This window comes from Mobula birostris, chromosome 8 (genome assembly GCF_030028105.1).
Source record: "Mobula birostris isolate sMobBir1 chromosome 8, sMobBir1.hap1, whole genome shotgun sequence".
Classification (NCBI taxonomy): Eukaryota; Metazoa; Chordata; class Chondrichthyes; order Myliobatiformes; family Myliobatidae; genus Mobula; species Mobula birostris.
In genome coordinates, this window is record NC_092377.1 from 11,291,849 (window position 1) to 11,304,855 (window position 13,007).

At 45.5% G+C, this 13,007-nt stretch overlaps 1 protein-coding gene across 6 annotated transcripts in view; it reads right to left on the reverse strand.

Annotated features, from left to right (window-relative positions):
* Positions 1-13,007, reverse strand: part of adgrg6 (adhesion G protein-coupled receptor G6) — a 181,053-nt gene that overhangs the window by 33,005 nt on the left and 135,041 nt on the right. For all 6 annotated transcript variants that reach the window (XM_072264787.1, XM_072264786.1, XM_072264785.1 and 3 more), the window contains 5 exons: positions 8,330-8,375; positions 5,892-5,992; positions 4,400-4,527; positions 2,228-2,496; positions 375-477 (listed from right to left, as the gene is read on the reverse strand). In XM_072264787.1, the coding sequence (XP_072120888.1) occupies positions 375-477; positions 2,228-2,496; positions 4,400-4,527; positions 5,892-5,992; positions 8,330-8,375 (647 nt within the window). The remainder of the gene's footprint in view (positions 1-374; positions 478-2,227; positions 2,497-4,399; positions 4,528-5,891; positions 5,993-8,329; positions 8,376-13,007) is intronic.

Genomic DNA, 13,007 nt, shown 5'->3' on the forward strand with positions numbered 1-13,007 from the left:
TAGTGGATGGGAGACATTGACCAAGATGGCATGCAACTTGGACAGCATCCTCTTTTCAGACACCACCGTCAGAGAGTCCAGTTCCATCCCCACAACATCACTGGCCTTACGAATGAGTTTGTTGATTCTGTTGGTGTCTGCTATCCTCAGCCTGCTGCTCCAGCACACAACTGTCCCCTAGTGTATAGTAATTTTTAAGTCTTTCACTGTAGAGTAAATTTCACCTCAGATGTGATAACAAGCCTGCTTCCGATGCTGCCTGACCCAGTACATTCTCCCAGCAGTGGTGTGTTATTCCCCCCGCCCCCATTGGATGCACCAGCCTCCCCACAAACCACCGAAGCAAATAAAGCCAACCGCGAGGAGAGACTCACAACTCTGAGGCGCCACTGCCTTCGTCATCCTTGCCGTACAGCAACATGCTGTAGAAGCTCCTTTTGATTGCCAGGACAATGACCACAACCAGTGCCGGCAGTCCTGCAAACACACAATGTGCAGGACATATGGAATCCCTGGGCAACACCACGATGTTTATGAGACATAGGTGTAGAATGAATAACCACATAAACAGCAGATAGAACATAGAACAGTCCCTTTGGCACACTACATTGTACTGACCTTTTAATGTACATTAAGATCAATCTAACCCTTCCCTCCCACAGTTTTGTTTCATCTATCTGCTTACCTATGAGAAGGTTCCTCTCTCACACTGATTTAGGTGTTGTTTATTATTCCCAGGATATCAGTGTTGCTGACGAGGCCAGCACTTAATACACATCCCCTCTTGCCCCTGAGAAGGTGGTGATGATCTGCTGTCTAGAACGACTGTCCTCCGCGAGGTGTACTCTGGAGATTCCATGGATGTAGAGATCAAATGAGGACAGCATGTGGTGGCATGCGATGCTGAGCAATGGTGTGTGGTGCTGTGTATTGGTGTGATAGTTTCTGACAGTATGATGGCGTATGAAAGGGTGATACTTTGACATGGTGTGTGACGGGTTGTGATGACGTGTGAAGGTTTGTGATGTATGTGGCAGATAGTCATGGTGCGAGATAGTTTGTGATGGCGTGTGATGGTTTATCATGGTGAATGATGGTTTGTGATGGCATGTGATGGTTTATCATGGTGAATGATGGTTTGTGATGGCGTGTGACGTCATTGTGTGTGACGGTTTATCATGGTGTGTGACAGTTTGTGATGTTGTGTGACAGATTGTGATGGTGTGTGATGGTTTGTCATGGTGTGTGTATTGTGTCATTTTCTGTGTGTAATGGTGTGATGCTGTATGAAGGTGTGATGGCTCCCAATAGTGCGTTGGTGTGACTGTTTCTTATGGTGTGATGGCATATGAAGGTGTGATAGTTTGTGATGATGGTGTGACAATTTACGAAGAATGGGTAGAACAAAGAAAGAAGCAAACATGGAACAATTGGATCAAAGGAACAGGTGAAACAAAAGAGACTGGCAAAACAGAACAAATTCTTCATCGGTCAAGGCATGAAGGGATACGAGGAGAAAGCAGGAGACTGGGGCTGAGAGGAAAATTGGATCAGCCATGATGAAATGTTGGAGCAGATTCAATGAGGCAAATGGCCTAATTCTGCTTTATATCTTATGGTCTCAACTACAGATGGAATAATGAAATAGGGGAACAGGTGAAACAGGTGAACCACAGGAAGAGGGAATCAAAGGAACAGGTGAAATGAGGGAAGAGGGAAATGAGGGAAGAGGGAAAAAAGGGACCAGGAAAACAAGAGAATAGGGAGATGAGAGAAAAGGGAAATGAGGAAAGGGAAAAATAAGGGAAGTGGAAATAACGGAAGAGGGAAGCAAGGGAACGAGGGAACAAGGGAACTGGGTATCAAGGGAAGAGGTGAAATAAGGGAACAGGAGAACAAGGGGACAGGGAAATAAGGAACGGGGAATCAAGGGGACAGATGAAGCAGACTGAAGAAAGAAACAGACAAAGCAGAGGAAAGTTGAGCAGAAAGAGGTGAAACAAAGGACGAGGTGAGACAGGGGAACTTCTCAAAGAACTGCTGAGCTTCACAAGTGTGGTGAGGAGACAGCACAGCAGATAGTTTCCCTTTCACTTCACAGTTTCCTTCCTGTCCGTCTGGTACAGGCAGAATAAAAGGAATACCCAGAACAATGAAACAAGGTGGAAATGAGCACCAATGAAGTGGGAGGAACAGGGAACCCAACGAGAGAGATGGCCTGACTTACCCCACCCAATGATGCAGAACTTGAGCATATACTTCCTGATGTAGGTGTTGAAGACTTTGACCAGGGCGATGTACATGTGGACGGCCTCCAGGCCCATCCAGGTGAAGGAGGCCAGCAGGAAGAAGTGGAGCAATGCGGCCACAGCGATGCACAGCCCAGTAATGTCGAACGAGGCCAGCCAGCCGTTGATCAAGAAGGTGAAGTTCAGGAAGAAGAGCGAGGCACTGAGATTCATCAGGATCTTCGAGGGATAGTCGCGACGCAGTTTCCTGAAGGAGAATACACTTGTTACTCCAGACGCTTCAAAGATAACATCAAAATCAATCTGAAGGAATTCAACATTATATCTAAAAACTGAGAAGACATTGCGTTCAGTGGGGCACCATAGGAGTGTAGCAGTTAGCGTGACGTTATTACAGCTCAGAGTGTCAGAGTTCAGAGTTCAATTCCAGCACTGTCTGTAAAGAGTTTGTGAGTTCCCCATGTGACTGTGTGTGTTTCCTCCCGCAGTCCAAAGGTGTACTGATTAGCAGGTTAGTTGGTCATTGTAAATTGTCCTGTGATAAGGCTAGTGATAAATAGATGGGTTGCTGGGCTGTGCGGCTTGCTAGGCCAGAAGGGTCTGTTCTGCACTTAATAAATAAACAAATAAATAGAACAACAGCACAAGTCCCTAAGTGGCCTGGCCCTGTAACCTGATGGTGCATGGAATGTTGTCCTGGAGCCATGTTTCTGTAAGATATGGCACACAGCAGTACCTCATCTTACATCAAGTAAATAAATAAATAAATAAAATATATATACCATGCTGAAATCTGTTCAAGTTACATATAAGAACATAAGAAATAGGAGCAGGAGTCGGCCATCTGGCCCGTCGAGCCTGCCCCACCATTCAATAAGATCGTGGCTGATCTGTCCGTAAACTCAGCTCCATCTACCCCCATTTTCCCCATAACCCTTAATTCCCTTACTATGCAAAAACCTATCTAACTGTATCTTAAATATATTTAGTGAAGAAGCCTCAACATCTTCCCTGGGCAGAGAATTCCACAGATTCACCACTCTCTGGGAAAAACAGTTTCTCCTCATCTCCATCCTAAATCTTCTCCCCTGAATCTTGAGGCAATGTCCCCTAGTTCTAGTCTCACCTACCAATGGAAACAACTTTCCTACTTCTATCTTATCTGTTCCTTTCAAAATTTTGTATGTTTCTATAAGATCCCCTCTCATTCTTCTGAACTCCAGAGAGTACAGTCCCAGGCGACTCAATCTCTCCTCATAGGTTAACCTCTTCATTCCTGGAATCAATCTGGTGAACCCCCTCTGCACTGCCTCCAAAGCCAGTATATCCTTCCTCAAGTATGGAGACCAGAACTGCACACAGACCTCCAGGTGCGGCCTCACCAGTACCCTGTATAGTTGCAGCATGACCTCCCTGCTCTTGAATTCAGTCCCTCTAGCAATGATGGCCAACATTCTGTTGGAGCTGTGCAGCATGAGAATGATCTGTACTATACCACAGAGAATTAAGTGAGGGGTCCTTGGACCCCAGGTTGGAAGTCTCTGCTCTAGAGCCACCAATAGAAACCCTTTAGGAGAACATCATACTCGACTCCAGTGATCACATTACAATTACTACAGATAACTCCCTTCTGCCAGACCTTCTGTTATCTAATGTTTCATCTCAATGTAAACACAGAAGATTCTCTTCCGGGGTGGCAAACCTTTTTATACAGCAAGTGCCCAGGTTGACAATAATATTCTGATAAATTCTAAAAGACCATAAGATATAGGAGCAGAATTAGGCCATTCCAATCGTGTTTTTTTGTGTTAATATTACAGCTTTATGGTTAAGCCATATCTGATGTATTGCATTCAGATCTGGTCACCCCATTACAGGAAGGATGTGAGGCTTTGCAGAGGATTCGGAAGAGATTTGGCAGGATGCTGCCTGGATTAGAGAGCAGCGGGTCGAGCAGTATCTGTGGGGATGAGGGAGAAAAAGGAATTGTTGACGTTTCAGGTTAAAACCCCCCACCAGGACCCCAAAACACCAACAATTCCTCCCCCAATAGACGCTGCTCTACCCACTGAGTTCTCTCAGCAGGTTGTTTGTAGATGCAGATCCCGGTGCCTGTCACCTCTGCCGCCTACACCACCTCCATTACTCACTCAAAGGCCACGTATGTAAGGAGTGTAGTCGCTGAGAAGATAGCAGAGATCCCACATCCGATGTGAGTGATGAAAGTCAGGATCTTGGTGTTAGTCGGATCGATCCGTTGGGCTGTTCCTGAGATGTCCTGTAAGCGGAGAAAACCCGTGATAAATGCAGATCGGTACCGGGGCGGCACGGTGGCATAGCAGTTGGCACAACGCTTCACAGTGCCAATGATCGGGGTACAATCCCCGCCACGCCTGTGACCGCATAGAGTTCCTCTGGGTACTACGATTTCCTCCAGGTACGACGGTTTCCTCCCACAGTTCAAAGATGCACTAACAGTTAGTGTCAGTAAGTTGTAGGGACAATGTGTTGTCAGTGGAGGCACGGTGACTCTTGCAAGCTGCTGCCGGCATACGCTCGGACGGTGTTGCTCACTATTGTAAAATATGCACTGCACTGTACACATGATAAATAACGGTAATCTCTCCATTTTCAGAACATCACACTGTCATTAATCCTATACTGTACCCAATTATTGGAATTGGTAAATTGGTTGAGTATCGTTGCATGTACCAAGGTACAGTGAAAAACTTTGCAAGCCATCTGACTGAACAGGCCGTTTGATTACAACAGAACATTTAGGGAAAACAATAGGAGAGTGCAGAATAAAGTGTTACAGTTACAGAGAAAGTGCAGCGCAGGTAGACAGTAAGGTACAAGGTCACAGGTGTGAGGCCAAGGGTCTTTTTTTCTTTATCACCCTGGGGGACTATTCAATAGTCTTATAACAGCAGGATCGATGCAGTCCTTGAGCCTGGTGGTACGTACTTTCAGTATGCTGAGCTTGTGTAGAATATTCATCATGATGTGGGTTACTAGAGGGCTGCTGGACTCTGATGTTTCAACCAAAGGTTCTTTCGGAAGTCAGGAAAGAGGCACAGAACTTGTTGCTTCACAGTGGTTTTATGATGTGTTGATAGAAGAAAGGAAAATTGAAACGGACAGTATCGGAAGAAGAAGCTGGTAGCAGAAGATTTAGTGAGTTGTGGGCATGCTATGTTGGTATCACATTTGGCAGCATTGCAAGCTGCCCCCAGCACATCCTCGGACTCTGTTGGTTTGTTGATGCAGAAGATGTACTTCACTGTATATCTCAATGTTTCGATGTACATGTGACAAATAAAGCTGATTTTTAATCTTTATCTAATCTTTAATCTTTTCACATTTTGGGCCGAGGCTCTTCATCAGGACTGGAAAGGAAGGGGGCAGAAGCCAAAATAAAAAGGTGGGGGCGGGGGATGAGCACATGTTGGCAGGTAGTAGGTGAGACCAGGTGAGAGGTGAAAGGAGAGTAGGTAGGGGAGCAGGGATAATGAGAGAAGCTGGGAGCTTCTTAGGCTATTTGCCCCATTCTGACTGTGCTAGCCTATTAATCTGCTCTTACAGACAACGCCCAAGCATCCGACATTTCCCCCACCCTGAGTAAAAAAAAAGGGTTCTTACCAGCAAGATTCCAAAGTGGGTCAGATGGTTGCACAGGCAGATGGTTTCGTTGGCCCTTGGATCAGTCGTACACCCTTCGGTGCTCCACCCACCGCTCTCATCTGCAAAGGAGGCGTTGTAGAGCGATGAATCAGCACTGAACCCCTAATCGACTTAACAGGTTGGGCACAGAGAGCTGTTTCCCTCAGCTAACATGTCTAGGGTTACTGTCACAGATAAAGGATAGGACTACAAGACCGCGAGATAAAGGAGCAGAATTAGGCCATTTGGCCCATTGACTCTGTTCCACCACTCCATCATGTTTGATCTTATATTCTTTCAACCTCATTCTCCCACCTTCTCCCCGTTACCAATCAACAATCTATTAACCTTAGTCTGAAGTATACTCGGTGATTTGGCCTCCACTGCCTGCTGTGGCAACGGATTCCACAGATTCGCCACCCGGTGGCTGATATATTTCTTCCTCATCTCAGTTTTAGCTGGACATCCCTTTACTCTGAGGCTGTGCTCTCAGATCTTAGACCCTCCTACTGATGGGCACATTCTCTCCTTGTCTACTCTATCCAGGCCTTCAGTATCTTGTAGGTTTCAATGAGATCCCTCCATCGTCCTTCAGAACTCCATTGAGTGTGGCCAGAGACATTAAACGCTCCTCATTTGCTAAGCTTTTCACCCCTGGGATCAACCTTGTGAACACCCTCTGGACCTCCTCCAGGGCCAGCACATTGCTCCTTAAAAATGAGGCTCAAGGCTGCTCCGGCTGCAGAGGTTCCAAATGGGACTGAGGCAAGGAGAAATTCCTTCACTCAGAGTAAGAGAGCCTCTGAAACTCCAGCCCTCCATCCCTGTCATGAGGGGTGGAAATGGGTAAGGCTGGCCAACAGGGCTCTGGTGAAGCTGGAGAAGACTATCCCCTGGACAGTGGATGCAATGGATTGCAGAAGCATCGATGAACTCCAACCATACCATCGACATCGATGGAACTGGCAGGTCATCGATGGATACGGCAGGTCATCGATGGATATGGCAGGCCATCGATGGATATGGCAGGTCATTGATGGAGCTGGCAGGTCATCGATGGCCTATGCTCCACTGGGAGCTAGGGGCCCAAGAAAACATAAGTAGGAGGACGTATACTCGAAGACTGTTCTATCCCTGGGGGACAGCAGCAATTAATGTATTGAAGAAGTACTGTAGGTGGGCAGATTTCCACACAGAAAAGGTGTTAAGATGCAGGGATGGGATGGTAGTATTGTGGTTAGTGTAACACTTTACGGCGCCAGGGATCCAGACTCAACTCCCTCCGCTGCGTGTTAGGAGTTTGCACGTTCCCTCCGTGGCCACGGGGGTTCCCTCCGGGTGCTCCAGTTTCCTCCCACCTTCCAAAGGCATACAGGTTAGGGTTAGTACGTTGTGGGCGTGCTATGTTAGTGCCCGAAGTGTGAGGATGTCTGCGGGCTGCCCCAGCACAACCCTCAGATCAACGCGAACGGTGCACTTCACTGTATGTCTGGATGTTTCGATGTACTTGTGACAAATAAATCTAACCTTTAAAAAGGTTTCAAGGACGAACCCAATCATCCTTCTGAAGAGGCCCAGAGACATTAAGACCACAAGAGATAGGAGCAGAATTAGGCCATTTGGCTCATTGAATCTGCTCTGCCATTTTATCATGGCCGATCCATTCTCTCTCTCAGCTCCAAACTCCTTCCTTCTCCCCCTATTCCTTCATTCCCCAACTAATCAAGAATCTATCAACCTTTGCCCTGAATATAAATGTTGGGATCATCGTTGTGAACCTTCTCTGTATCTTCTCCAGGGCCAGCACACTGCTCCTGAGAAACAAAGCCCACACTTGGTCCTCGGCTGCAGAGCGTAATGGGACTGAGGTGAGGAGAAATTCCTTCACTCAGAGGAAGGGAAAACTGTGGAATTCTCTATCCCAGGAGCAGAACATCAATGGAGATATTGAAGGAGAGGGTGGATAGATTTTTAGGCACAAAAGATGTTAAGGTGCATGGGGAAAGAGTGGGAGTATGGGATGGAAATGGAGGACCATCTATGATCATATTGTATGGTGGAGCAGCCTTGAAACAGCAATGATTAATGCCTGCCATCTACTATCACTCCAGAACTTCTACGGGCACATGCGACCTGACGGTTTGCTGTAGTTTTCATCTATTGTGAGAAGATGCTGCATGCATAAAACCAAACAGAAATGGCTGATGTGAGGATGGTCCCTATAATGGCAGTGTAAAATTGCACCGGTATGTTCTGGCGAGGATGAAATTTTACCGTCGCAAAAAGTACAGAATATAACATTACATCTATGATCCTATTGTTTGATTGATGGAACAGTCTCAAAGGGCTGAAGGGCCTCTCCATCACATCCATCAGATGCTCTTCATACATTAGGTTGGCAAATGACAAATACTTACTGTTCAGTGTCAAATCCCAGAAGGCGCAGAGCGGCTTAAAACTCCCCTGTTAAAGAGACAAGAAGCAAGCTCTCACTACATTACAACTTAGAATATAACATTCAACTCACATTAACTCGGTACCATCTGTGAACTTCAAGTGTGTTAGCAGCAAGTGACGTACATATTGCTGGATATAGAAGGCATGACAGATGATTTCAGAAGTAGGAGAGTCTCAGAGGTGGGACATAGTGACAAGATACTAACAGGACCAGAGATCACAGCCTCAGAATAAAAGAGCGTCCCTGTAGAACAGAGATAAGGAGAAATTCCTTCAGCTAGAGACTTGTGAACCTGCGGGACTGTTGTCACGGAAGTCCCTGGAGGTGAAGTACCTGGGATATTTAAGGCAGAGATTGATAGGTTCTTGATTGGGAATGAAGGCAGGAGAATGGTGTTGGCTACATTTCATTAGGAGTTTCAGGAGATTTGGTATGTCACCAAAGACTCCAGTAAATTTCTACAGATGCACATTGGGTTGCATTCTAACTGGTTGCATCGCTGTCTGGTATGGAGGCTCCAATGCACAGGAACAGAAAAATCTACAGGAGGCTGTAAACTCAGCCAGCTCCACCATGAACTCTAGCCTCCACACCGTTGAAGACATCTACGAAAGCCAATGTCTCATGATGATGACATCCAACATTAAGGGCCATCACCTTCCAGGAAATGCCTCTCCTCATCGCTACCATCAGGGGAAGGTACCAGATCCTCAAGACCCACACTGACGATGCTAGGAACAGCTTCTTTCACTCCACCATCAGATGAAACCATGAACACTACATCCTTATTTGGTTTTTGCACTATTGATTTATTAATGTAACTTTATTTAGAGATAGAGCACAGTAACAGGGCCATCGTAAATCAGCAAATTTCATGACATACTGAATGTCAGTGATGATAAACCTGATTCTGATTCAGCAGAAGCCAGCATGACGATTCCAAAATTAAGTGTCGCAGCACCATCACCAACCTGCAGAGGGCAGAGGTGAGCTGCGCCTCTTTACCTATGTCTGCAGTGCCACCCACTGGTATTTGCTGGTATTGAATACCAGTTGACCAGTGGAAAAAGCTGGGTGTTCAGTAACGAGACTCGTGAGAGCTGGTTACTGAATAACCAGGTCTGTGATAGCTGGTTTACTCAACAAGCTGCCTGGTGGAGACACAAGGGACTGCGGATGCCAGAATCTGAGCAAAAAGCAAACTGCTGGAGGCACTCAGTGGGTCGAACAGCGCCTGTGGAGGCTGAAGTGATGATTCAGGTCCTTATCCAATGTCTTGACCCAAGAGAGTGACCTTCCCTCTGTCTCCACAGATGCTGCCTGACCTGCTGAGTTCTTCCAGTACTTTGTGTTTAAACTGAAGGGGAATGAGAGGTGATTTAATAGAAATGTTTAAGATCACAAGAGGCATAAATCAAGTGGACAGCCAGAGCCTTTTATCAGGGAGGAAATGGCTAATACAAGAGGGCATAATTTAAAGGTACCGGTGAACGCAGCAGGCCAGGCAGCATCTCTGGGAAGAGGTACAGTCAACGTTTCGGACTGAGACCCTTCGTCTGCTGCGTTCATCAGCAACTTTGATGTGTGTTGCTTGAGTTTCCAGCATCTGCAGAATTCCTCGTGTTTGCATTTTTGAATAATTTAAGGGTGATTTGAGGAAAGTTTAGAGGCAGATGTCAGAGGGAGTGGTGGGTGCCCAGAATGTCCTGACAAGTCTAGTAGAGGCAGATACATTGGGGGCATTTAAGAAGCTCTTAGATAAGCACATGGCTGATAGAAAAATGAAGGGCTATGTAGCAGGGAAGGGTGAGATTGATATTGAAGTAGGTAAGGGTCAGCGCAACATTATGGAATTCATTGCTACAGACACCCGTGGAGGCCAAGGCTTTGGGTATATTTAAAGCAGAGGTTGATAGGTTCTTGATTCGTAAGGGTGTCAGAGGTTATGAGGAGAAGGCAAGAGAATGAGGTTGAGAGGGATAATAATGAGCCATGATGGAATAGGAGAGCCTACTCAATGGGCCGAATAGCCTAATTCTGCTCCTATGTCTTATAGCAAGAGTTAACAAACTTTCTTAAGCCATGGACCTCTACCATTAACCGAGGGGTATTAAAGAGTTTCTTCGGGTACGTAAAGTGTAAAAGAGAAGCAAGAGTGGATATTGGACTGCGGGAAATGATGCTGGAGATAGTAGTGGGGACAAGGAAATGGCAGATAAACTGAGTAAGTATTTTGCATTGGTCTTCATTGTGGAAGACACTAGTAGTGTGGTGGAAGTTCTCAGTGTCAGGGGTCATGAAATGTGTGGAGTTAACATTACTAGACAGAAGGTTCTTGCGAAACTGAAAGGTCTGAAGGTAGATAAGTCACCTGGACCAGACAGTATACACCCCAGGGTTCTGAAAGAAGAGGCTGAAGAGACCATGGAGGCATTAGTAATAATCTTTCAAGAATCACTAGATTCTGGAATGGTTCCGGAAGACTGTAAAATTACGAATGTCACTCCACTCTTCAGAAGGGGAGAGGGGCAGAAGAAAGGGACTTAGTCTAACCTCAGCGGTTGGGAAGATGTTGGAGTCAATTGTTAGGGATGTGGTTTCAGAGTACTTGGAGGCACGTGATAAAATAAGCCATTGTCAACATGGTTTCCCCAAGGGAAAATCTTGCCGAAGGAGTCTGTTGGAATTCTTTGAAGAAATAACAAACAGGATAGACAAAGAAGAATTGGTTGATGTTGTGTATTTGGATTCTCAGAAGGCCTTTGACAAGGTGCCACATATGAAGCTGCTTAACAAGCTACAAGCCCACGGTATTACAGGAAAGATTCTGGCATGGATAAAGCAGTGACTGACTGGCAGGAGGCAAAATGTACAAATAAAGGGAGCCCTTTCTGGTTGGCTGCCGGTGACTAGTAGTGTTCCATAGGGGTCTGTGTTGGGACCAATTCTTTTTATGTTATGTGTTAATGATTTGGATGATTGAATTGATGACTTTGTTGCAAAGTTTGCAGACAATACAAAGATAGGTGGAGGGGCAAGTAGTTTTGAGGAAGTAGAGGCTACAGAAGGGCTTACACAGATTAGGAAAATGGGCAAAGAAGTGGCAGATGAAATATAGTGTCAGGAAGTGTATAGTCATGCACTTTGGTACAAGAAATGAAACGGTTATTTTTTAAATGAAGAAAAAATAGAAAAATCTGAAGCGCAAAGTGATTTGGGAGTCCTTGTGCAGGATTCCCTAAAGGTTAATTTGCAGTTGAGTTCATGGTGAGGAAGGCAAATGAGATGTTAGCATTCATTTTGATAGTACTAGAATACAATGTAATGTTGAGAGTTCATGAAGCATTGGTGAGGCCTCACTTGGGATATTGTGAGCCGTTTGGCTCCCTTATCTTGGGAGGCATGTGCTGAAACTGGACAGGTTTCAAAGGAGGTTCACAAAAATAATTCCAGGTTTGAAAAGCTGGAATATGAGGAATATTTGATAGCTTTGGGCCTGTATTCACTGGAATTCAGAAGATTGAGGGGTGGCCTCATTGAAACCTATCGCATGGTGAAAGGGCAGGATAGAGTGGATGTGGAGAGATGTTTCCTATGGCGGGAGAGTCTAAGACCAGAGGACACAGCCTCAGAATAGAGGGGTGTCCTTTTAGAATGGAGATGAGGAGGAATTTCTTTAGCCAGAGAGTGGTGAATCTGTGGAATTCTTTTCCACAGGCAGCTGTGGTGGTCATGTCTCTATGTATATTTAAGGCAGATGTTGATAGATTCTTGGTTGGTCAGGAAATGAAAGGATATGGGGGAAAGGCTGGAAATTGGGGCTGATAGCCAAATGGATCAGCTTAATTCTGCTCCCATTTATTATGGCCTTATGGGTCTCTGGACCCCAGTTTGGGAGCCATGGGGTCTTATGTCTTATGGAAATTATCTGCCTCTACTACCTAGGTGTGATTCCCTCCAGCAGTATATTGTGCAGAGTGGCTTAGTGATTGGCTGATAAGTATTATTTTGTCTTGTCTACTGCTTTATTCATCATTTTTCTTCCTTTCTCTATTTTATTCTTTATATAACTCTAATAAAGTAATTTCTTATAACCTTTAACATGTGTACAGTCTCTCATTTGTTTGTGGATATACATCTTGCTGCCAAATCAGAAAAGAACAAGGAACGGATTTTAAAAGTATTTTCCGTACAATGAGTCTGTGACTCTGGGCAAAGGATACCAGCAGGTGATGGCAATGAGGAATGATGGTTACAATCAAATCAGCCGTAATCTGCTTCAGTTAAGGCCATGGATGTGATGCTGAGGCTTTAGAAGGCATTGCTCAGACCACACTTGGAGTATTATGAGTAGTTTTGGGCCCCTTAGCTAAGAAAAGATGGGCCGGCATTGGAGAGGGCCCAGAGGGGGTTCATGAGAATGATCCTGGGAATGAAAGGGTTAATATACGAGGCCTGTTTGATGACTCTGGGCCTGTACTCGCTGGAGTTTAGAAGAATGAGGGGGAACAATGCACCACATTGAATATTGAAAGGCCTGGACAGAGTCGAAATTGAAAAGATGTTTCCTATATTGGGGGAGTCTAGGACCAGAGGGCACAGGCTCACAAAAGAGGGACATCTGTTTAGAACGGGGG